The 22,111-nt window shown below is 53.9% G+C and overlaps 1 protein-coding gene across 10 annotated transcripts in view; it reads right to left on the minus strand.

The window, feature by feature from the left end:
- Positions 1-22,111, minus strand: part of KCNT1 (potassium sodium-activated channel subfamily T member 1) — a 77,474-nt gene that overhangs the window by 27,178 nt on the left and 28,185 nt on the right. For 2 of the 10 annotated variants that reach the window (XM_058037964.1, XM_058037962.1), the window contains exons 1-2: positions 13,309-13,753; positions 3,747-3,788 (exon numbers count right to left, since the gene is read on the minus strand). The exons of 6 other annotated variants lie outside the window; for them this stretch is intronic. In XM_058037964.1, the coding sequence (XP_057893947.1) occupies positions 3,747-3,788; positions 13,309-13,457 (191 nt within the window). In that variant the 5' untranslated portion in view covers positions 13,458-13,753. Of the gene's footprint in view, positions 1-3,746; positions 3,789-13,308; positions 13,754-22,111 lie in introns of those variants that run through there. 2 more of the 10 variants (XM_058037965.1, XM_058037963.1) reach the window with 2 other exon arrangements.

Genomic DNA, 22,111 nt, shown 5'->3' on the forward strand with positions numbered 1-22,111 from the left:
CCCACCAGCATTAAAATACACACTGAGGGGCACAGCCCCTGCTCCAGCCTTTCCATTTCCCCAGAGCTGGGGCAGCTCTCTCAAAAAGTAGGAAAACACAAAAAATATGAACCCATACAGGGGTTTCTTGGCCCAGGAAGCTTCTCAAGGAATTTCTCCCATCATGTAGCAGGATGCAAAGAAGACAGCTCTGCACCCTCCGTGCAAACCCACAGGGATCAAACCCACAGAAAATGTGGCTGCACCATGCTGGAATTACAGAAATGTGCTGCTGGCCCAGCTGGGCTCCCTGGGGCAGGCTCTGGGTACCAGACAGGGCTCAGAGGAAGGAGAGGAGCAGGGCTGGCGGTGCAGGTCTGCAGCATTTCCTCTCCCAGCAGCCCCGGGAGGCTGTGCAGGATGCTCCGAGGGCACCGTGCCATGGCCAGGCTGCCTCAGCGCCGGGAGCAGCCGGTGCCAGCTGGAACCTGAGCGCAGCCAGAATCCTTCCCAAATAAGCACAGAACCTGCCAGGCTGGGGCTCAGGTACCTGCTGATGAAATTCCCAGGCAGCTCCAGCCCTCCTGATTCCCTTTGGGGTGTTTTTCCTTTCCCCCCCCCCATTTCTGTGATGGTGTTTGGACACAGAGGCTTCACCAGACGGGTGCCACGGGCGAGCTGTGTGCTCTGTGTTTGCCATCCTCCATGTGTGCTCATGTGTTTGCCATGTCCGGGATGGGACAGCTCCAGCCCTGCCCAGGAGAGCTCCCAGAGCAGGGTTTGGAGACAGGAATGGGAATTGCTGAGCAGCTGTGTGCTCACAGACAGCCTGGGCGCCTGCCAAAGGCAGCACCGGCAGCGCAGCGCTGCCCCCGCTGTAATTGAACAATTACTCAAAGCAGGAGGAACGGCTTCAAACCCGGGCAGGGATGGCTCCAGGGGCTTCTCCTGCCACACCAGGTCCTTTCCTGGGCTGGGGGATGCTTGGGCTCACCCTCCTGGCAGGATGGAGCCCTGCCCAGGGCTCTGCAGCTGGGCATGTGTCAGATTCTCAGGATTCTCAGGGACCACGGAGCACCCGGAGCGCTCCCACTGCGGCAGCTCCTCCGGGAATCTGGGGCACGTTTGAAACAAAACAGCTCAAAACAGCCTGGGAGGGATGGAGCTGGGGCTGGCCGTGCCTGCTTTGGGGCTGAGCCCCTCTGCCAATGCTGCTGAGCCATGAAGGGCAGAGGGGGGATCTCTCCCCGGGATTTCTGGGGCTGGGGGAGGGACAGGACAGCACTGGGGACACCACGGGCAGGGCCACCATGGTCCAACAGGCCAGGCATTGCAAACAGGCCAAATCTGCCCACTTGCAGTGAATTTTCTCATCCCACATCCCTCAGCAGGTGCAGCACTGAAGCTGCTGTCCCCCTCATCCAGAATCCCAGGTGACCCTCAGGGATCACAGCAGCACCCAGCCCCGAGGAGATCAGCAGGTCCCACACCAGCCTGGGACAGGCAGTGTCACATCCACCATGGCACCACCATCACAGCCACAACTATGCCACCATCACAGCCACTGTGGCACTGTCAGAGTCACCACAGCACTGCCACACTGTCACAGCCACTGTGGCATTGTCAGAATCACTGTGGTATTTCCACAGTCATTGTGGCACCGTCACAGCCACCGTGGCACTGTCAGAGTCACTAGGGTGCCACCACAGTCATTGTGGCACCGTCACAGCCACCGTGGCACTGTCAGAGTCACTAGGGTGCCACCACAGTCATTGTGGCACCGTCACAGCCACCGTGGCACTGTCAGAGTCACTAGGGTGCCACCACAGTCATTGTGGCACTGTCACAGCCACCTTGTCACCATCACAGCCACCACCATGTCACCATCACAGCCACCATGGCACTGTCAGAGTCACCATGATGCCACCACAATCTGTCACCATCACAGCCACCGTGGCACTGTCACAACCCTGCCAGGAAAGGCAGCTGCCCCTCCTGGCCCCTGCAGCCCCAGGAACGATTTCCCTGCTGAGGCTCATGCCAGACCAGCAGGATCCACTCCCACATCAACCAACACTGCCCATGGAGCCAGGATGCTGTGGCACACCTTGCCCCTCAAGCCCAGGGACTCGTTTCATGCATTTACCATGGGAATCAATGAGAAAAAACCCTCCTGTTTTATTATGGACTGTGATTTTTTTGCCCAAAGAAAGAATTGATATTGCCAAGCACTCTGCAGCAAATTAAACCCAGCTGGGTGCAGGTAATGTCATCCTGGCTCCAGCAGTAATGCTGCAGTTGTGTTTCTGGGGGATGAAAAGCAAATTCCAAGCAGTCACTACAGGGAAAAACCCTGCCCAAGAGTAGGTTTGGCCTCCAGGGCCATTTATCTCTCACCATGCCCTAAACTCATCCTGGTGTGCCAGGGAGACAAGGGCTGGCACGGACTGCAAAGGGCTCCATGGGCCTGAGGAAATGTAACAGAGATCTCCTGCTTGAATTTAGTTCTTTTATACATATATATAATTTTTATTAGGGAGGACATTGCAATGGAAATGGGATTTTTATCGATTCCTCGTTCCCTGAAGGCAGCTGTAATCCCTCCCAGCAGCTGCAGAGCTCATTTCCAGGCACCAAACCAAACACTGGAGGAAACAGGGGCACACTCAGGGCTTCAAGCTGTAGATAGTAAAATACTTTGGGCTGGAGGGACCTTAAAGTTCATCCTGTTCCACGCCCTGCCTTGTGCAGGGACACCTTCCACTATCCCAGGGTGCTCCAAACCCTGTCCAACCTGGCCTTGGGCACTGCCAGGACGGGGCAGCATCTCCCATCCAAGGTTTGGATGGTGCTCATGGCTGGGCAGGGGCACCACTTGCTCCAAAATAAGATAATTACACTTCTACTAAAGGTTAAAACCCCAAAAGGAAGCAGCAATGGGATGGCAGGCTGTGCTCCCTCTGGCCTGTTTGTTCTGCAACATTGGAGAGCGACACTCATGAGTCTGCTCCTGTAATTGCTTGTGCTGATGAATCTGCATTGTTTAATTAGGGCTGTGCATGGAGCTCATCGTTAATGGATAATTGCTGATTTGCTGCTCTCAATTCCTCCTCAATAAACTTATTCTTATTATCTTTTCTTTTAGTTACCGTTAATGAAGTTTTCTTTATACCTTTTTAAAGTTTTGAGCCTGCTTTGCCATACTCCCAATCCCATCTCACAGCAGGAAATGAGTCAATAAATTCCAGGGGTTGCACTGGTGTTGGACCAGCTCCAGACCCACCACAACTGGGAACCCTCCCCAGGGTGGGAATTGCTGAAGGATTTCCTGCTCCCATACACAATTCCTGGATGCCCAGAGCAGTAAAGGACAAATCTTGTGTTTATCAGCTCCCTTAAAAGCAGGATCATGGTGGAACCACAGGCTGGGTGGGGTTGGAAGGGACCTTTAAAAATCACCTGGTCCCAGCCATGGGCAGGGACAATTCCACTGGACCAAAACCCAATTCCACAAGAGCAGAAACCAAACCCCATCCCTCGTGGCCTGGAACATTTCCATGGATGGACCATCCACCTTAACCCACATTAATGAGAGCCAAGGTTAAGCACAGCTCCCAGCAGCAGGCACTGCCCAACACTCAGCTCCAAACACCCCAAATTCCAGGGGGGTTTGTGCCCTGTGGAGAGCAGGATCAGCTTCACCCCAGGGCAGGCCAGGGTCCCCTGTCCCTCCCCGTGGCACCGGGCAATGCAGGCAGAGAACTTACTGTGAGAAGGAGGAATCCACGCTGAAATCCTCGGCGTGAGGCCTAAGAGCGAGAGCAGCACACACAGCGTGAGGGAACCCGGCCCCAGACTGCCCCAATGGCGCTGTGACACCAGGGATGTGACACTGGCAGTGTCCCCAGCAGGGCTGTGACACTGGGCATGTCCCACTGGCAGTGTCCCACACTGGGGCTGTCCCCACCAGCAGCTCCAGCAACACTGGGACCAGCGCCCACCAAGTCCTCAGCTGAGGTCACACCGTGCTTGGGACACGTCCCTGCTCAGCTCCCAGTGCTGCTCTGCCAGTCACAGCCCCTCGAGGGCTCTGTGGATAATCCCAGGTTCTGGGCCTTTTTTATGCCTTTTGTTTTTTAAGGGATTCTCACAAATGGCCTCACTGTTCTGCCTCTGATGGGGCCACTCCTGTGCACAGAAATTGGGATTTGCAGGTTTGGTGCCTTCAGAAATCAGCACTGTGCCTCTGCTGGGCTGCTCTACAGACACCAGCGATGAGCAGAGAAAGGGAAAGGAAATAGAGCAAAAAATAAACCAAAAATCAAATTAAATAACAGAGGAACGATGAGGGGGATGAGGGGGTCAAGGCAAGGAGAGGAAGAACACAGAGAAAAACAAGAGTGGGTGGAAGGCAAAGGGCCTGTGCTCATGTACTGTACATCCCACAGATAGACTGACAGACAGACTGACAGCACAGGGCCGTCCAACACAGCAATTCCAGCTGCAAAGCAAAAAAATCTCCTTGTGAAAATGATGCTGTCACCACAACACCCAGGGATGGCCCTGGGTCCCCATCTTTAACTGAGCCTGAGCCCTGCCCTGCTCCAGCAGGGCCCTCCCTCCTTCCCTGATTTACTGTGAGCCAGGGACACCGAGAAATATCACCACAGCCAAGGGGCCACTGCAGCCCATAAAGATTTTCTTGCATTTTGCTTTTGCTTTACAAGTCTGCAGCGCTCCGGCACAGTTCAAACTAAATAAAAGCAATAAATTCACATTTCAGCAGGAATGCAATGCAAGCCAGGAGGAAGCTGATCCATCCCTCAGCTACAAGGAGCAGCCTCCCTGGGACAGGATTTATTTTGCTCCCACTGCTGGGCTCTGCTCTGTGCAGGAGCTCATTGCTCCTTCCTCCATCCCAGGTTGCTCCAAGCCCTGTCCAACCTGGCCATAGACATTCCCAGGGATGGAGCACCCTGTGCCACCCTCACAGGGAAGGATTTCTGCCCAATATTTCATCTAGCCCTGCTTTCTGTCAGTGTGAAGCCATTCCCCCGTCCTGTCACTCCTGGCCCTTATCCAAAGTCCTTCTCCAGCTCTTTTGGAGCCCCTTTTACTGGAGGCTGCCGTAGGATCTCCCCAGAGCCTTTTCTTCTCTGGGCTCAGCTCCTGCCATTTCCCCTCTTCCCTGAGGAAGGAGCCTGGGCTGGCACTGTCCCTGCAGCTCAATTGGATTATCCCTGTTAGAACAGGGGCTGCTCGGGCCCCTCCTGCCCCTGGTTTGGAGCAGGGGCCTTTCCTGCCTCACAGGGATCTTTATGGGGAAAAAAATGAGCAAATGATTTGGTTTTCTCCTCATGTGGTGCCAGCTGGTAGCCGGGAAAGGTGGGGGAACAGGAGGTAATTCCAGCTGCAGAGCAGCACTCCTGAAAGCCAAACAGCAAAAAAAACCCCACACAGATCAGTGGGGTCCTGCAGGACAGAAGGGTTCTGGAGAATTGGGGTCTTCCCCCAAATGCAGGGGCTCTGTGCCTCCCCCAGAATCAGCCACAATAAACACCTCGCTCACGTGGAGGCATCACCAACAAAAGGGATTCCGAAATCATGGACAGAAATAAACTTCCCCAAGGGTGGCTTTGGCCACTCTGTGCCATGGTTGAAACACATGCGATGAAATAATCTCTTTTTTTGGTTACAAAAAGGCGCTTTTGTCTCCCAAATGAGTGAACTTTGTTGTGCTGGTCACAGAGGGAAGAAGTGATTGGAGGTGTCCCACTGAAACCTCTCCCTCTCCCCACCAGGCACCCAAATTCTCACCAACTGCTGAGAAAATATGGAGATTTCTCCAAGAAAACCAAAAATCATTCCAAATCTCATCTGGAAAACAGCCATTTTCCAGATCCCAAAACCACTTTAACAGTGATTTATGACATACAGAACCTAAGCCACTTAATGGAGTCAGAAAGGTTACTCTGGCTTTTAATGTGTTTTAGATAATCTACTTCAAATTGACCTTTGCATTTCATCCAGATCTGGCTCAGTGAGAGCAGACAGAGCTCAGATCACCTCATTCCCATGGAAAACAGCAACAGCACAGGCAGCCAAAGGACCTTGGCTGTTCTGCAGGGTCCAGGGGCTGGGAGAGCAGAGCTGTCCCCACACAGGGCAAGCTGAGGGTGCCAAGCATCCCCACCATGCCAGGCTGGCACAAACTGCACCTCCCAAGCGCCAGAGCAGAGCAGGGAAGGGTGGCAGAAAGGAGAGGAGCAGAGGGGGAAGGAACTCCTCGGCAGCTTCAGACCTGCCCCCACCTTTCAAGCTCCAGCCCCTGACAAAAGGGGAAGGCTCTGTGAGAAGGTGAGGAGACAAAGGCACATTTATTATTAGAACAAAGCCAGAATAAAGCTGGCTTATGTAAAAGAGAGAGAGCAATCACCTGCCCACCCATGCTGGAGGCTGAGCAGCACCTTCCACCTCATCCTGCCTCCTCAGCTCTGGCTCCAGCAAAGGCAGGGACCCCTGAGCTGGGCAGGGACGTGCACAGCACCCCAAGATCTGGGCCAGCAGAACCAGCTCCCTTCTCTCCAGGGGGAGGCAGCCAGCCCCAAGCCACGGCTCTCCTGCAGGGTCTGGGTGGCACGGATCTCCTGTGCCTCCTGCAGGTAACTGGGGGGCTAAATGCTGTCCCTGTGCTCCAGGTGGGACAGAGGGACAGAGCAGCACAGCCCAGCTCACACAGGGACACACTGCTCACACACTGCTCTCTCCCAGCAAACTCTGCTCCTGCCACTGCTGTCTCCTGAACCTTTGGTAAATGAACAGCATTAAAAATTCACTTCTGGTGGTGCATTTCCTATTCAATTTACAGCCATCCTTTCCAGGCAAACAAACAAAAACATTCATGCCTTGACTTGAAGCCTCTGCAAGTTACAGACACAAGTAATGACCTGCCAGCACTGCTGCTGCCTTCAGGCTGCTTTAATAACCACTTGCAAGGCTCAGAGGCATTTCCAGAGCGGGGTGGAAAGGTATTAAATGTGATGGCTTTCTGCCCTGGCTTTGGGAAGGATTTAATGCCTTTTCACCCTGCTCTGGAGATGCCTTGGAGGCAGGGTCAAGGCAGAGGGGTGAGGATGAGCCAAGCAAGGTGAGTGCTTGGGGAGGCTCCCTAGAGCAGAGCTCATCCTGCACCACAGCTCCTGCCATACTGACAGTGAGAAACTCAGCCCAAAATAGCCTGATGTGAGAGGGACAGATGGGAGGAGATGAAAAAAGAAAGTAAAGAGGGGGAGAGAAGGAACGAGCAGGAGGAAGGGGAAGGCGAGAGGAAGAGGCACAGGTCTGCTCACAAAGCTGTGAGAGAGGGGAGGGAAGGGCAGCTCCCCTGCCTGCTGTGGGATGAGCAGGGGTGGCCCCAGGGAAAGGGATTGAGCATTCCTGGTGTGGAGGAACTCATCCAGCACCTGGAACAGCCACCGGGAGCTGCAGAGGTGCCACAGGGACAGGCAGTGCCACAGGGACTGGCAGTGCCACCAGAGCAGCCCCATAGGCAGAGAGAGCAGCAGGAGAGGGCTCAGCTGCCTCCCAGGGTGCTGCTGCTTCAGTCACAGGTGCACTTTTCCCTGGCATTCCTCTGCAAAAGGAAGCTCACATCCCACAGCTCACACACACAAAGTTTGGGAAGCAGCGGGAGCAGTGCCAGAGCTGCAGCAGCCTCAGTGCAGCTGGACAGGCTGATCCCAGCCCAGGGGCCAGCCTGGCCTGTGGGCACCTTCCAGAGAGCTGGGCCTCTCCCAGAAAAGCCACAGATTCACTGAGGTTGGAAAGCTCCTCTGAGGTCATCAAATTCACCATCAAACCTCACCCCAGCAGTGCCAAGCCCAGCACTGAGCCATGACCCCACAGCCACAACCACACACCATTCAGATCCCTCCAGGCATGGGGGCTCCACCTGTGCCAGGGCTGGGCAACCCTTTTGGTACAGAAATGTTGCCCCAAATCCAACCTAAATCTCCCCTGGCACAACTTGAGGCCATTTCCTCTGATCCCAGTGATTGTTCCTTGCAATAAGAGACCGATCCCACCTGGCTGAAGGTAGATGGAGAGGGCAGGCACCGGCGGGCAAAGAGGCCCTGCAGATGCTCAGGCTCCCCTGACACAGCTCCCTGCCCTTGCTAATGAGCTAAATGAGTCCCTGCTGTGGCTGATCCTCATGGGGGAAGGACTGTGGGCAAGTTTAGAGGTGGGATGTGAGACCCTGGTGTGCCACAGACCCCCCATGGCCCACCCAGAGGGGTGCCACCCTTACAGGAGGCAGGAAAGGCTCCCCTGAGGAGGAACGTGCCAATCCCCGTGCCCTGATGGGACCTGATGGGGATGAGGATCCCAAAATAACCAGAGCAGAAGCCCAAGTGCGAGTGCTGAGCGTGGCATCCTTGGGTGAGATCGTGGCTGCCTGTCAGGGCTATGTAGGGCACCGAGATCCTGGCAGCTCCCCAGGGCCGTGGGAGGGGAGCTCAGCCCTCCCAGAGCTCAGCCTGCTCCCCTAAAACCCAGCTCAGCCCTCCCAAAGCTCAGCCTGCTCCCCTAAACACCCAGCTCAGCCCTCCCAAAGCTCAGCCTGCTCCCCTAAAACCCAGCTCAGCCCTCCCAAAGCTCGGCCTGCTCCCCTAAAACCCAGCTCTGCCCGCTTCCCTAAAACCCAGCCCAGCCCTCCCAAAGCTCAGCCTGCTCCCCAAACACCCAGCTCAGCTCTCCCAAGGCTCAGCTCCCACAGCTGAGCCCAGCTGAGCCCCCTGCCCAACTCCTGCCCTGAAAACACCCCCAGAGAAATGCCCAGCAGTGCCCCCTCCCTGGCCTGGAAGTGCCAGCAGTGCCCCCTCCCTGGCCTGGCAGAGGAGCCCAGGCTGGCAGGAGAGCTGGGGCTCAGCCCTGCCTGGGGACAGCAGAGCCAGGGGAGGGCTGGGAGATGGAGCCCAAGGCTGGCAGATGCTCCAGGGTGGGCACGGACCAACACACTGCCAGCACACAGCAAACCCAGTGCCCCAAAAACACCCCAAAAACACCTCCCAGCCAGGGCTGCCCAACACAGCACATCAAAGGCAAAGAGCTCCAGGAGCAAAACCTGTCAGATGCCCCAGATTCTGTTTCAGATCTCCACAAGGGTCCCCAGCCATGCAGGCCCTGCCCTCCCTCACAAAGTGACCCTGGTGGCCCCAGCTCAGAGACCAAGGCACAGCCCATCCTGACACCTCCAGCTCAGCCTGCTGGGGTTCCTGGCACAAACCCCATCCCCAGCCAGCAGAGAAGCAGCACAAGAGCCCAGCTTGGAGCTGGGCAAACCCCACACAGGGGATTTGTGACCCTGGCACAGCTTTTCCTCCTGCACAAAACCCCCTCACCCAGAGCAGAGGCTGCAAACCAGCACGTGGCATTTGCTGAGGACACAGAGAGGGCTCTGAAAGGCCTTTGCTGGAAGAAGCTTTTGTTAAAGAAAGGTTAAAAATAAATAAATTGACTTTTTGTCCCCGCAGGAGGGAATTCTGCAGCACAACAATGGTTCAGCAGGGAATTGTGTCCTGTGGAGAGCCTCACCTGGAGAGCTCCTGCAAGCTCTGAGTGGCTGCAGTGGCCAGACTGGACCTCTCTGGGGTTCTTTTGTGTGCAAAAATATCACATTTAGCAAGTCTTGGTTGTTAATTCCAGGCTGCCCCTGAGAGGGAACAAGCATCCATCAGTCAGAAATTCTATTTTCAGACACATTTGGGTGAATTCCTCCCTCTCTGGAGTGCTTTTCCTCCAAGAACCTCACATCAAACTCAGCCTAGCAAAGACCTGCTCCTTCCACAGAGGAGACTCCAGCATCTTGTTGGCTGTACCAGGGCTGAGGCAGAGTCCCATTTATTCCTGCCAAAAATATCTCAAACTGAGAGACAGGGCAGGGCTGGGGGGTGGGAGTGTGCAGCCTGAAGGAGAAGGAAAGGGAGGGAAGGATCCAGATCCAGCTGCTGCCCTGGGCTGCCCCAGGGGACAGGAGCAGCCAGGCTCCTGTGGGACACACAGCAAAGGGACAGCAGGGAAGGTACAGGATCAGCAAGGGAACAATTATTTACCTAAGAATGACCAAACCCAGCACCCAAAGAAGATGAGGAGTGTCCAGTGAGATGTTTAAAACTCAGCAGGACTGGTCCTGAGCCAGCTGGGACAGCTTTAAAGCCAGGCCAGCTCCAGGTGCTGTCCAAGCCCAGCTTCTCTGCAATGCTAATCCTCCTCCCGAAGCTCAGCAGTCACAGCTCTGTTCCCAGCAGCTCAACAAACACAGCTGAGAGGGCTGAGGGGGGCCCAGAGCCCTGCCAAGGGCTGGGGCAGAGCATCCCAACCAGACACAAACAGGAATGTCTGGAGCCCCTCGGTGTGCCCTGGGACAGGCAGTGGTCAGAGCTTCCCCTGCTCCAGCAGAGCTGCACAAACAGGACATGGTTACCTGTAAAAACCTTTGTTTGTGTTTTTAAACCCACATCTCTGGTTCTGCAGGGAGATCACTGCCCATGAGATGGGATCCAAGCTGATGTTTGCCTGTCCTGCCCCTGCCAGCAGCTCCCTCCCAAGCACAGAGTGTTCTGTGCAGCTCTGCCTCCCCTCACACCTTTCCCTATCAATCCCCCAGCACAAGGGACAAACCTGCCTCAGGAAAAGCCTGGCTTGAGGAGACTCAGCCTCTCCTGGCTGGTTCCAGTCTCTATCACCTGGTGCCAGGGGAGGCTCAGTGCCTGGGGAGCTGCTCTTCATGGCCAGGAGGCTCCTGGTTCCATCCCCACCTCACAGCAACCCCTGGCACAGAGGAAGAGCTCCGAGCCTCTTTGCTGGACCCATCCCATCTGCAGGTCATCAGACACAGGAAAATTTCCCTGTGCTTGGTGCCCAGGACAGTCCTGAATTCACCTTTTTGCTCCCAAGCCGTGGAGTGGATTTTCCCTCAGATGAATTCAAATCCTTTCCTCCTGTTTTGACTGGGAACCCCTAAAAGCTTTGAGATGCTGCAGTGACTCAGAGACAGAGTAAGGAGGTAAATCAAGTAGGTGAGAATAGATTTCCCTGGCTTCAATCATCAGGAGGGATCATTTGCATGCTGAGAACACTCTGTAACACACAACTCCTTCCACCTGCACCTGGGAATTCATTCCCAGCTTCCAGGAACAATCGGTAACGCTGCTGGAGTCTGGCTTTGGGAGACACAGAGCACCTCAAACTCACTGCTCATCCCTTCTAAACACATCTTCCTGCTTTGGGAGACACAGAGCATCTCAAACTCACTGCTCATCCCTTCTAAACACATCTTCCTGCTTTGGGAGACACAGAGCACCTCAAACTCACTGCTCGTCCCTTCTAAACACATCTTCCTGCCTTTGCTGCAGCAGGGGAAGAGAAGTGCAGAAACCTCAGCTTTAACTGTCAGCTCATGGCTGGGCAGCAGTGCCCAGGGAAGGAGGAGATCCTGGCTGGGGAATCCAACCCCAGAGCTCTGCCAGGGATGCCAAAGTGTTCCACCAACTTCTGCCCCTCTCAGCACCTCTTACAACAAGACTGCAGCAAATCACTCAAAATTCCAGTGAAACCCAGGGAATTGGGTCTTTATGCAGCCCCTGGGGCACCTTCTCTGGAGGGTCCACCAAAACACCGTAGTGAGGTGATTTTTGGAATTGCTGCCCTCCAGATCCTATAGCGCCTTGCAGCATCCCTAATTTATGCTGTGCTCCCACAGAAGACAACAAGGATCAGTCCTGGGATGAAGGTTTGGCCCCCTGGACTTGGGCAGGAATCCACCAAGCCCCTGGGTGCCAGGGAGGAGAAGCCTCTCTTGGATGTTTAATCAGTGCTGATCAGCGGGATGAGGTTGTAGCAGTCTCCCAGTTGTATTTTCCTGGCCCCTACACATCTGGTTTGACCACTGACCCTGTCCTGAGGGGGACACCACCAGAACTTGGGAGAGCACAGAGAGGAATCAGTCCTGCCCCAAAGGCTTTGCCCAGGATGTGCCCTCAGAGATTCAGGTACCCCAGGACAGCCCCAGCTCTGGCGCCTCCTCACAGCAATGAAACCACGGCGCAAAACCAGACCACAAACAGCCTGACCAGCACTGTGAGCACACCCAGACTGCCAAAACATTCTGAGACCACACCAGCTCCGGGGATTTGATCCCACTGCACCCCACAATGCCCATTTCAGCCTCCACACATGTGAGCCTGGCAGAGTCAGCCCCACCAGCTCCCAGTGTTTGCCCACCAGAGCCCCGGCACTGGAGCCATCTGGAGGGCTGTCACACCTCTCCAGGGACACTCCCAGGTGCTCAGTGTGCCCGGGCTCTGCCTCCCAGCCCCGCAGACCAAATCGTGTGCCCGGCCTGGCCGCGGCCACGCCGGCGCTCCCCAGCACACACCTCCCTGCCCGGCTTCCCCAGCTGCTGCTCCTGCCTCCCTGCCCCCAGACGTGCCAGCAGGCACGAGCTGGGGCATTGATCCCTTCCAGCCTAAAGCCTCAAACAAGTAAATATTCCCCCTCCCCTGAGCAGGAGCCTCCCTGCCATGCCTGTCTGCAGCAAATGACATCCTGGAAGACATACAGTACACAGTCACAGGTGAGCAGCATGGATGGGCTGGAAGGCTGGGGAGATGGAGGGGAAAGAATGGAACAGAAAATGGAACGAACAGAACGAGAGCTGAATTAGTGACATTTGCATCCTCATCGTAACTAGGGGACCTGGCTCCTTGTGAATCACTGAAATCCCAGTGCAGCACAGAGCATCCTCCTCCTCCTCCTGAAAAACAGCTCCTTCCTCGCTCCACACTCAGCTCTGGGCTTGCAGGAAGGCTGCAGCATTTCCTATGGCAGCTTTTTTTTTTTTTTTTTATTGCAGTAACAAATGAATTATTGCTCAGATGGGGGACTGAGCATCTCTCCTGCCACACAAACATGGTGCTAATGCACAGTGGGTACTGTGGCTTTAGCAGTGTAAATAAGCTCGGGGTTTCTGCTGCACAGGGAAGGTGCAGTGCAAGTTAACAGTGGTCTGTGGCAGCCCCACGGTCTCAGGCTGCCATTCAGACACATAAAAAAAAACCAAAAATCAAGAAGCGCCTATAAAAAAATTAAAGGAACTGGTTTCCTTCTGCTCCAGCTCCCTATTTCATAACCCAACTTTAGAGCTGCCGTGGCTGTTTAACACAGATTTGATCCACCACCCCTCCAGCCCGTGCAGGCACTAATCCCTTCCGTCTCATTCCAAAGAGAAAAGGTGCTGCTCCCCCAGCCCCCCCAGCAGCCCTGCAATACCTTTGTCCGACATCACTCCCCATGGATCCCATCCTCCGAGACGGTAACAAGGGGCTCACCCCGTGCACATCTTCTGTCGTGCCTGCCGGGACGGTTTTGACGTGGGCATTGCTCTCTGAAGGGGAATTCTTCAGCTTGGCTCTCGCCATCCTGGCAGCCCTGGCTGCCCGTGTGAGTTGCTCCCGTTTCCCCCCTGAACTCTCTCATACATAGCAATCCTCCCCGCAATCACTTTCGAGCTGTCGGCACGTACCATCTCCTTCCTTCTCCTCTCTCCCCAGTCACGGCTGCTCAGTGGAACAATCCTGCCCTGTGCATTTATTTTGGTAGTGAGGGGAGTCAAGGCAAACTCTCTGGCCTTGATGCCGCAACAAATTTGGTGCAAAACCGCCGAGAAAACGTCCACGATGCAGAAATATCCGAAAAGGCTTTGTTTGCTGAATAATGAAATTGCCTTGCCTGACTCTGTCAAAAGAAGGATTGCACTGCTCTTATCACCACGGGCAGGGCAGGGGCTGGAGGATTATTTTTCTCCCCATTGCTGTTTTTTGGTAGCAGCATGAGGAGGAGGAAGCTATTTTATCTTGTTCCTCTGTGTACAGAGCAGCGTGCTCGCTGCGTGCCAGGGAACACACTCAGCAGCTTTGGCTCCCTCAGGCACGCAGCAGCAGCAAAGCTCTGTCCCCTCCTAAATGCTGGGAGCCAGCAGAGAGGAGCTCCTGCTGTTCCCTCAGAGGGGCCAGCAGGGCTCAGCTCCTGCTCACCTGGCCAGGCAGGTGCATGTCACCTGGCCCACAGTGATTCACCTTTCCCTCTGCAGCTGACAGCAAAAGCTGCTGCTCCTTCAGCACTCCTGGCATCCATTTCTCAAGACATCCAACAGAAAAGGGAATTCACGGTGGCCAGGGGAGAGCTGAGCTGGAGAGAACACCTGAGGGGCACAGGTGGGGCAGGGAAAGAGCCCTGTGTCCTTCTCTCTTTTGGGAATGCCACCAGCCCAGAGCTGCTCCTGCTGTGTTTGCTGGCAGCCAGGGACAAAAACCATCCAGAAGGTGCCACAGCCTGGGTGGGGCCCAGGGCTCAGCACCACGGACAGCAGTGTCACCACAGCACCATCAGTGTCACCACAGCACCACGACATCAACGTCACCACAACACCATGTCACCACAGCACCATCAATGTCACCCGGCTCCTGCCATGGCTCCCCAACGTGCCAATCCCACCCCAGGTGATGCCAACCCATCACACCAGGGCTGCCCCACGGCCCAGCCCCACTGCAGGGCAGTGCTGCCCCTCTGCAGGCTGCAAATAAAGAATAAATTCACTGATGACCACCGCACCATGGCCTAAATCAATGTGAATAGTCAGGCTCCAGCACGGGATTTCTTTAAATGTTTTTGTACCAAAAGTCAGCGCATGGACTGAAAGGGTCTTGCCAGAGCCTGGGACCTGCAGCTGGGAGAGGGCTGGGAGAGCAGGGCAGGAGCTGCCCTGGGTGGCAATTCAGGGATCCAATCCTTTCCTTTCACAATGAAAAGCTGACAATTCCCCTTGGCACAGCTCCATGCCCTAACCACACCTTCCAGCCCCTGCCAGGCTGTCAGAGCACCCAGAATTCACTGTCCTGTGCCAAATGCTGGGAAGAAAAGGCCAAAAGGGCAATCCCCTGCTTCCTCCCTGTGCCAGGAGCTGCTCTGCACTCTGCTCTTCCCCCAGCCATCATTTGCCCCATAGCACAAAGGCAGTCCCCAAAGTCCCCATTTCCTGTTAACCAAATCCTGGTTTCCCTGCTCACAGAGTTATTTCTTAATGGGATTTCACCGTCCGTACTTTGTTTCTGCATTTTGAAATGGAAAATGGATAAAAACCCGCAGCCCTTTTCTTAATGTGCCAGCTTTCAGCACACATTTAATTTCTTGTTTTGCCTCGAAATGATTCATTAGCGCAATATATTAATTTTCCACCCAAGTCATTCCTTTCTGCTTCATGGTTTGATTCAGACTCTTCAACTTATTGCTCCACATCTCTTTCCTTGGGGGTGCTGTCCTCAAACACCAAATATAACCTGTCATGACCAAATATAATCTATCAGCCCTCTGGGTTGGTGTGTGCCCTGATAAATCCTCCTGCACCACAGAGCCACTGGGGTGGGGCAATCAGGTGTCTCTTTTTGGATGAATTCTATATTCTATTGTATCCCTAGTTGCAGAAGAACGTTAATTTTAGGCTTGAGATTAGATGTGAAAAGGGGCTTAGGCTTAAGTTATTCATCTCCTCATTAATGCCCTCACACAGCAGCAGGAACAGGGGAGGGATTAGGGAAAGACCTGGGGAATTTTAACAGAACATCTAAACTCTCCTGTCATGCTTGTGCTGTGCAGAAGGTGACAAAAAGCACAAAGAGCCCCGTGAGGAGCTCAGATCCTGCCCACAGAAGCCTCTGCATGAAATCACCTTTTCTGCCAAGCACTTAAACACAAACCAAGAGGGGAATGACCACAGGTCACTAGAAACTGCAACCAGGGCTGTGGGTCAGAGCAAATATTCCCTTTCTGGGGAGAGGAGAGGTGGCCAATGCTGAGTCTCTGAGAGCCTCAATGACCCTCCAGGGCAAGCTGGGGCACCAGCCCTGCCCGAGCAGCCAGAGCAGCCCCTGCGCTGTGCTTCCACCAGCAAACACTCCTCTCCCAGCAGTGCAGGGCCATCCCCTCTCCCCCCACAGACCCAGAGCCCAGCAGAGCAGGGGGAGCAGCAGGAGCCGAGCCAAGGCAGCCCCGCGCACGCAGCACACCCAGGGCTCTCCCCCCGGCAGGGAACAGCCTGTTCCTAGAAAGAGCCACGCTGTCACCTGAGCCAGCCCTGCAGGGACACATCCCCTGCGCCTCTGCCCAGGGACACGGCAGCAAGCTCCGATGGAGCTCCTCGTTTGAGCAGCACCTCCTCCCAGGGAGGGGGCAACACCAACCAAACGCAGCCTCGGGAACATCAAAGCCCAAATCAGGATTCCTCGTGTCCAGCAGCACCTCCCGGGCCAGCTGAATGCCAACCATCTGACTGCAAGCCAGGAAATGGATGTTTAATTTTAGTTTGAGAGCCCATTACAAAGTGCTGATGTCTCATTTCAGCATCTCCGTGATGCAGAGACCACTGCTGTGCCGGGGGCTGGAGACATGGCTGGGAATTGCTGAGCAGCAGTTGCAGGGGTAATAATATTTCAGAAAATAAGATTAAGAAAGAAGCAGATTCTTCATTGCTCTTAATTGAATCCACAGCAACTGCACTGTTAAATATTCTCCCTTTTATGCAGGCCTCTTTCTGTCCTGGCTGCCAAAACTCCCTTTACTCACATATCCAGCTTATTAATAATAAAGCATCACCCTGCCCATTAGAAGTAGTTGATGATACAGGAAGGGGTTGAGTTTTTCCCATTTTCTGGCAAACAAACCTGCTCTGCTCAGACACAGCCCAAGGGTGTTAGCTGGCAGGACCTCTGCAAGGACAGCCAGGTTAATGTGTTTTAAAATCGTGAAAGGAATCAGCTCATTTTAAAATCTTGAAAGGACTCATCATCAATGCAAAAATCATTCCAAATTCACAAGGAGTAACCTGTGTGGGAAAACACACTTTGGAAGAAGAGCTTGTGCTCATGAGCAGCCAGAACCTCACAGGAGACATTGCCAGAACTGCTGCTCTAAGGAGAGGCTGTGTTCATACAAATAAAAATGTTAAATGCAGGGATCCCGAGCTGAAAAGCCATTAATGCTCATTATTATCCCTCCAGGAACCCCTGGACACCCTTGGCAAGCAGCTCTAGGAAAATCACCTTTCCCTGCATGGCCCCTCTGTGTTTTGCAGAGCAACCCTGACCTGCCTTTATTTAATAACACCAAGGAAAAACAAGATCCCACGTAATTTATGGCTGCCACAAACACCTCCTGCATTTCAGGACCCCAACAAATGTCACAGCATGACATTATCAGCTCAATAAACTTCAGAGGCCACTAATGCTCAGATAAATGCACAAAGCTGCCTGGCACAGCCTCTTGCTGGGCGTTCTTCACAAAGTGCACACGCACCAGCTCTGCCCCTGAGCCCCAGGGACTGCCCTACATTGTCACCAGGCACTCTGCAAAATTGCTTTGCAAAAGCTGCCAAGGTCTGGAGGGTGCCAAGGCTCAGGCAGAGCCCTGCAAAAACCACCCCTCATCCCACTGAGGATCCTGCAGCCAAGGCACAGAAAACAGCAGCTGAAACATCCCTGTGCAGCAGAACTGCCTGGAAATGTCCACGCTTCTGAGGAAATCCAAAGAGTTGATTTTTTTTTCTCTATTCAGTAATTGTCCTTTGTCCCTATGGGAAGTTAAAACCAAAGAAAAAGGAGCTTCTGCTTCCTCACCAGAATGTTTTTTCCTCTTGACATTTGTCTCAGTGAAAATAATAAATTTGCCAAAAGAAAAAAAGAAAAAAAAAAAAAATGTTGGTGCTTCATGCTTTTTTCTCTGTGCAGAACTTGGCCTTCCCATGCCTGTGCAGTGCCAGAGCTGCTCCCACACACACATGGGGTGCCTGGACACCCTCAGAGCCCTCTGGGCCAGCCAGGATCCCCCCAACAGCACACCCTGCTCAAGAGGGCCCCAAGGAATTCTTTTCCCCACAAAACAAATCCTTCTGCCAGGATTTTTAACTTCCATCAGCTCCTGGAATTACAGTTGAACCCAAAGAGATCCAGCTCCTTTCACAGTCAAACATAACATTCCAATACATTGATTAACTCAGATTGGAGATATTATAATGTACAGCAGATGCCTGGGAAGGGATTTATGTAGGTATTTATTAATAAAAGTGCTTTTAGGAAATACTTTTACCACTTTTACCTATTGATCCCGAGTCAATTATCAAAACTTCTCTCCATTTTCTTTCCATTAGCCTGGAGAGGAAGGGCCCTGCCATGGGAGCAGAGCTCAGCACAGCTGGGAGAGCCAGCAGGGCCCTGCCAAGGATGAAATTTAAAATTCAAAGAGGATCAAATCCCTCCTGAGAGGCTGCAAAAAGCCGGGGTGGAGGGGGAATCCTACCTGCCAGTGCCAGGAGGGGCATCCAGGTGAGCTGGGGCTGATCCCATGGGACAGACACGGATCTGTGGTGATCCAGGTGAGCTGGGGCTGCCCTGGGGCTGATCCCATGGGACAGACACGGATCTGTGGTGATCCAGGTGAGCTGGGGCTGATCCCATGGGAGAAACATGGATCTGTGGTGATCCAGGTGAGCTGAGGCTGATCCCATGGGACAGACACAGATCTGTGGGGCATCCAGGTGAGCTGGGGCTGATCCCATGGGACAGACACAGATCTGTGGGGCATCCAGGTGAGCTGGGGCTGATCCCATGGGACAGACACGGATCTGTGGTGATCCAGGTGAGCTGAGGCTGATCCCATGGGAGAAACATGGATCTGTGGTGATCCAGGTGAGCTGAGGCTGATCCCATGGGACAGACACAGATCTGTGGGGCATCCAGGTGAGCTGGGGCTGATCCCATGGGACAGACACAGATCTGTGGGGCATCCAGGTGAGCTGGGGATGATCCCATGGGAGAAACACGGATCTGTGGTGATCCAGGTGAGCTGGGGCTGATCCCATGGGACAGACATGGATCTGTGGTGATCCAGGTGAGCTGGGGCTGCCCTGGGGCTGATCCCATGGGACAGACACGGATCTGTGGTGATCCAGGTGAGCTGGGGCTGCCCTGGGGCTGATGCCATGGGACAGACATGGACCCATGGGGCAGGTGCTGCTGGAGCAGGGCAGGGCCAGCCACACTTTGCAATTCAAAGCACTTGCACACAAATCCTGTCTTGATCTCCTGTGCCCAGGGTGATGGTTCCTGCCTTCCCCACCCCCTGCAGCTCAGTGCCAAAGGCAATGGGAGGATTTCCCGGGATTTTGGCTTTCTCTGAGGTGAATCCATGCAGTAATGGGCTGTGAGCAGCAGGGCAGCACTGAAAGCATCTCAGGGACTCTCCCAGCTGCACTCACAGGCCTTGGTCACTCACTGCCCATTACTGTCATAGCCAAAACAAACCTTCACATGCCTGGGCTCCCTGCAGGCTGCAGAGGGCCAGGAGGCACCAGGGAAATGAAGAGCAGAGTTGAAAAATGCCCAAAATTCAGTGACTTCACAGGAAGGGGTTATGGCTTCTTTGAGTCCTCCCACTAAAAAACTAATCCATTATTAAAGTAGTAATTTCAATGGAATTTCTCCATGCGCTACACAGAGAGCACCAAGGATCAGAGGACACTCAGGACCTGGGACAATATTCCCAAACAATGGGGCTTTGGGCATCTGGAGAGGGGAAGGGCAGGGGGAATAACACCCACCAGGGTCAGAAACACCCACCCAGCAGGACCCAGGGCACAGCAAACCCACCCTGTGCCCCGCTTTGCCTTTCTGTCCCCTCCTCCCTGTGCCTTGGCAGAGTTAATGCCTCTCACCACAGGCTCTGAGAGTTCCCTGAGAAGCCGTCAGATGGATCTGCACCACTTGGAGCCCTCCAGGACTCCTTTCTGACATTTGTCCTTAAAATGCAACGCCATTCATATGAAAAGCTGATTAATTGCACTTGTTCTAATGAGGCTGGCAAATAAAAGCAGCTATTCCCCCTGCTCACAGGGGGGATAATGGTCCTTACCCTCTCACACAGCCCTGCACTTCCAGGGGTGAGGAGCTCTGTACCCAGCACTGAGTGTTATTATTAAACTGTCATTAAAAGCATTTCAGGAGAAGTTGACAAACTGCAGGGATTTCTGTCATCACGGCCTCTGGCTGGGGCAGAGCTTGGGCTGAGTGCTGCTGCCAAAACCCCAAATTCCCTCTCTCCATTCCGGAGTGCCAGCCCGGCCTCTGGAGGGACTCACCTCCAGGGATCTCTGTGGGACCAGCTCCCACCACGGTGGGTCTGGGGGGCTGCTCCATCCCCTCTGCACCTCTGGGGTCCTTGGCATCCTGGCAAAGCAAGCAAACCCATCCTGGAGTGGGGGAACATCGATATTCACTGACACCATCGCACACTCACAGAAACCTTTGGCCAAGTGGGGCCACTGTCGCAGACATCTTTTATGAAAAATCCTTTCTTTAGGATTTTTTCTCCTGAGAAGCCTCAGGAACAAAATGTAAACAATGGTTATCTGCTGCTGTGGAATGCAACAGGTGCATCTGGGATTGGTCTCATGTGCTTGTTTCTAATTAATGGCCAATCACAACCCAGTTAGCTTGGACTCTCTGTCCGAGCCACAAGCCTTTGTTATCATTCCTTCTTTTTCTATTCCTAACTAGCCTTCTGATAAAGCCTTTTCTTCTATTCTTTTAGTATAATTTTAATATAATATATATCATAAAATAATAAATCAGCCTTCTGAAAGATGGAGTCAGATCCTCATCTCTTCCCTCATCCTCAGACCCCTGTGAACACGGTCACAGGACACCAGGAGGATTTGCATGGCTCAGGCAGAATTCACTGCCTGTGTTTTATTCCCTCACTTTCCCCATTTAGCCCTGGCAGCTGAACCAGCAGCTCCTGCATCACCCAGCAGCTCCTCAGCAGAGTTTGGGAGAGTTCTGCAATAAACTGGAGCAATGGATTTTGAGGAAGGAGGAACAGCTTGGAAAGCATTGATGAGAGTGCATTTAGCAGCTGCAAGAGAGCTGGAAACAGAAGGAAGCCTTTGAAGAGCTGGGCTGATGGAGAGAGATGGAAAAATTATGTAAAGTAAGAAAACACATCCAGAGCTTGCAGCAGGCTGTGAGCCCAGAGGGGGACGGGCTGGTACCAGAAGAGCCTTTGATTTCTCTCCTCTTGCCAGTGTACTCTGCATTAACGTCCCAAATATTAACAACATCCAAATGTTAGGGTTTAGAGGAGAGCACCCAGGGCTCCAGAAAGTGCCCAGTAACAGGAGCAGTGCCCCAAAATCTCAGAGCCAAGAGGCTGCTCAGCTGTGCCCTGCTGGCTGCAGATGGATGGGGAGCATTCCCAAAGTGAGCCCCTCTTTTTGGCTGGATGGGATTCCCAAACTGAGCCTCTTTTTTTGGCTGGAGGGATTCCCAAAGTGAGCCCCTCTTTGGCTGGAGGGGATTCCCAAACTGAGCCCCCCTTTTTGGCTGGAGGGGATTCTCAAACTGAGCCCCTTTTTGGGCTGGATGGGGGGTATTCCCAAGGTGAGCCCCTCTTTTTGGCTGGAGGGATCCCCAAACTGAGCCCCCCTTTTTGGCTGGATGGGGGGGATCCCCAAACTGAGCCCCTTTTTGGCTGGGGGAGCAGAGAGGGCAGCTCCCCTTGCCCTGAGCTGGAGCATCCCTTATGTAACTGCTGAATCCCAGAACTGTCATCACTGCAGCCTTTGCAAAGCCGTTTTTACCTCTCTGAGTGTGGCTCATCAGCGACACAGGAGAGCTGCAAACCCAGCGTGGCAGCTCAGGATGCTCGGCAGGGATGAGGGGAAATGGGAGCACGCCCGAGCAGCTGCTGAGCAAACCTCCCCACAGAGCCACTGCTGCCCCTCCTGGGTGCGTTTGGCAGGCTCACAAGCGGAGCAGTGAGACCCTGAAGCGTTTCGGTGACTCCCAATCCCCTCCTGCTCCTTCCCAAAGCCGGTGGCAGGCTAAAATGGCCGGAGGAAATAAGGGAAGGTGAGTGGGTACCTGTCGCAGCTGCTCAAGCCAGCGAGGAAATCAAAAGCCCTCGGGTAAAATCTAAATATACATCTGCAAGGGAAGCATGAGACGTCTGCAGGCAGAGCACAGTAATG

This window comes from Melospiza georgiana, chromosome 20 (genome assembly GCF_028018845.1).
Source record: "Melospiza georgiana isolate bMelGeo1 chromosome 20, bMelGeo1.pri, whole genome shotgun sequence".
In the NCBI taxonomy this organism is placed as follows: domain Eukaryota; kingdom Metazoa; phylum Chordata; class Aves; order Passeriformes; family Passerellidae; genus Melospiza; species Melospiza georgiana.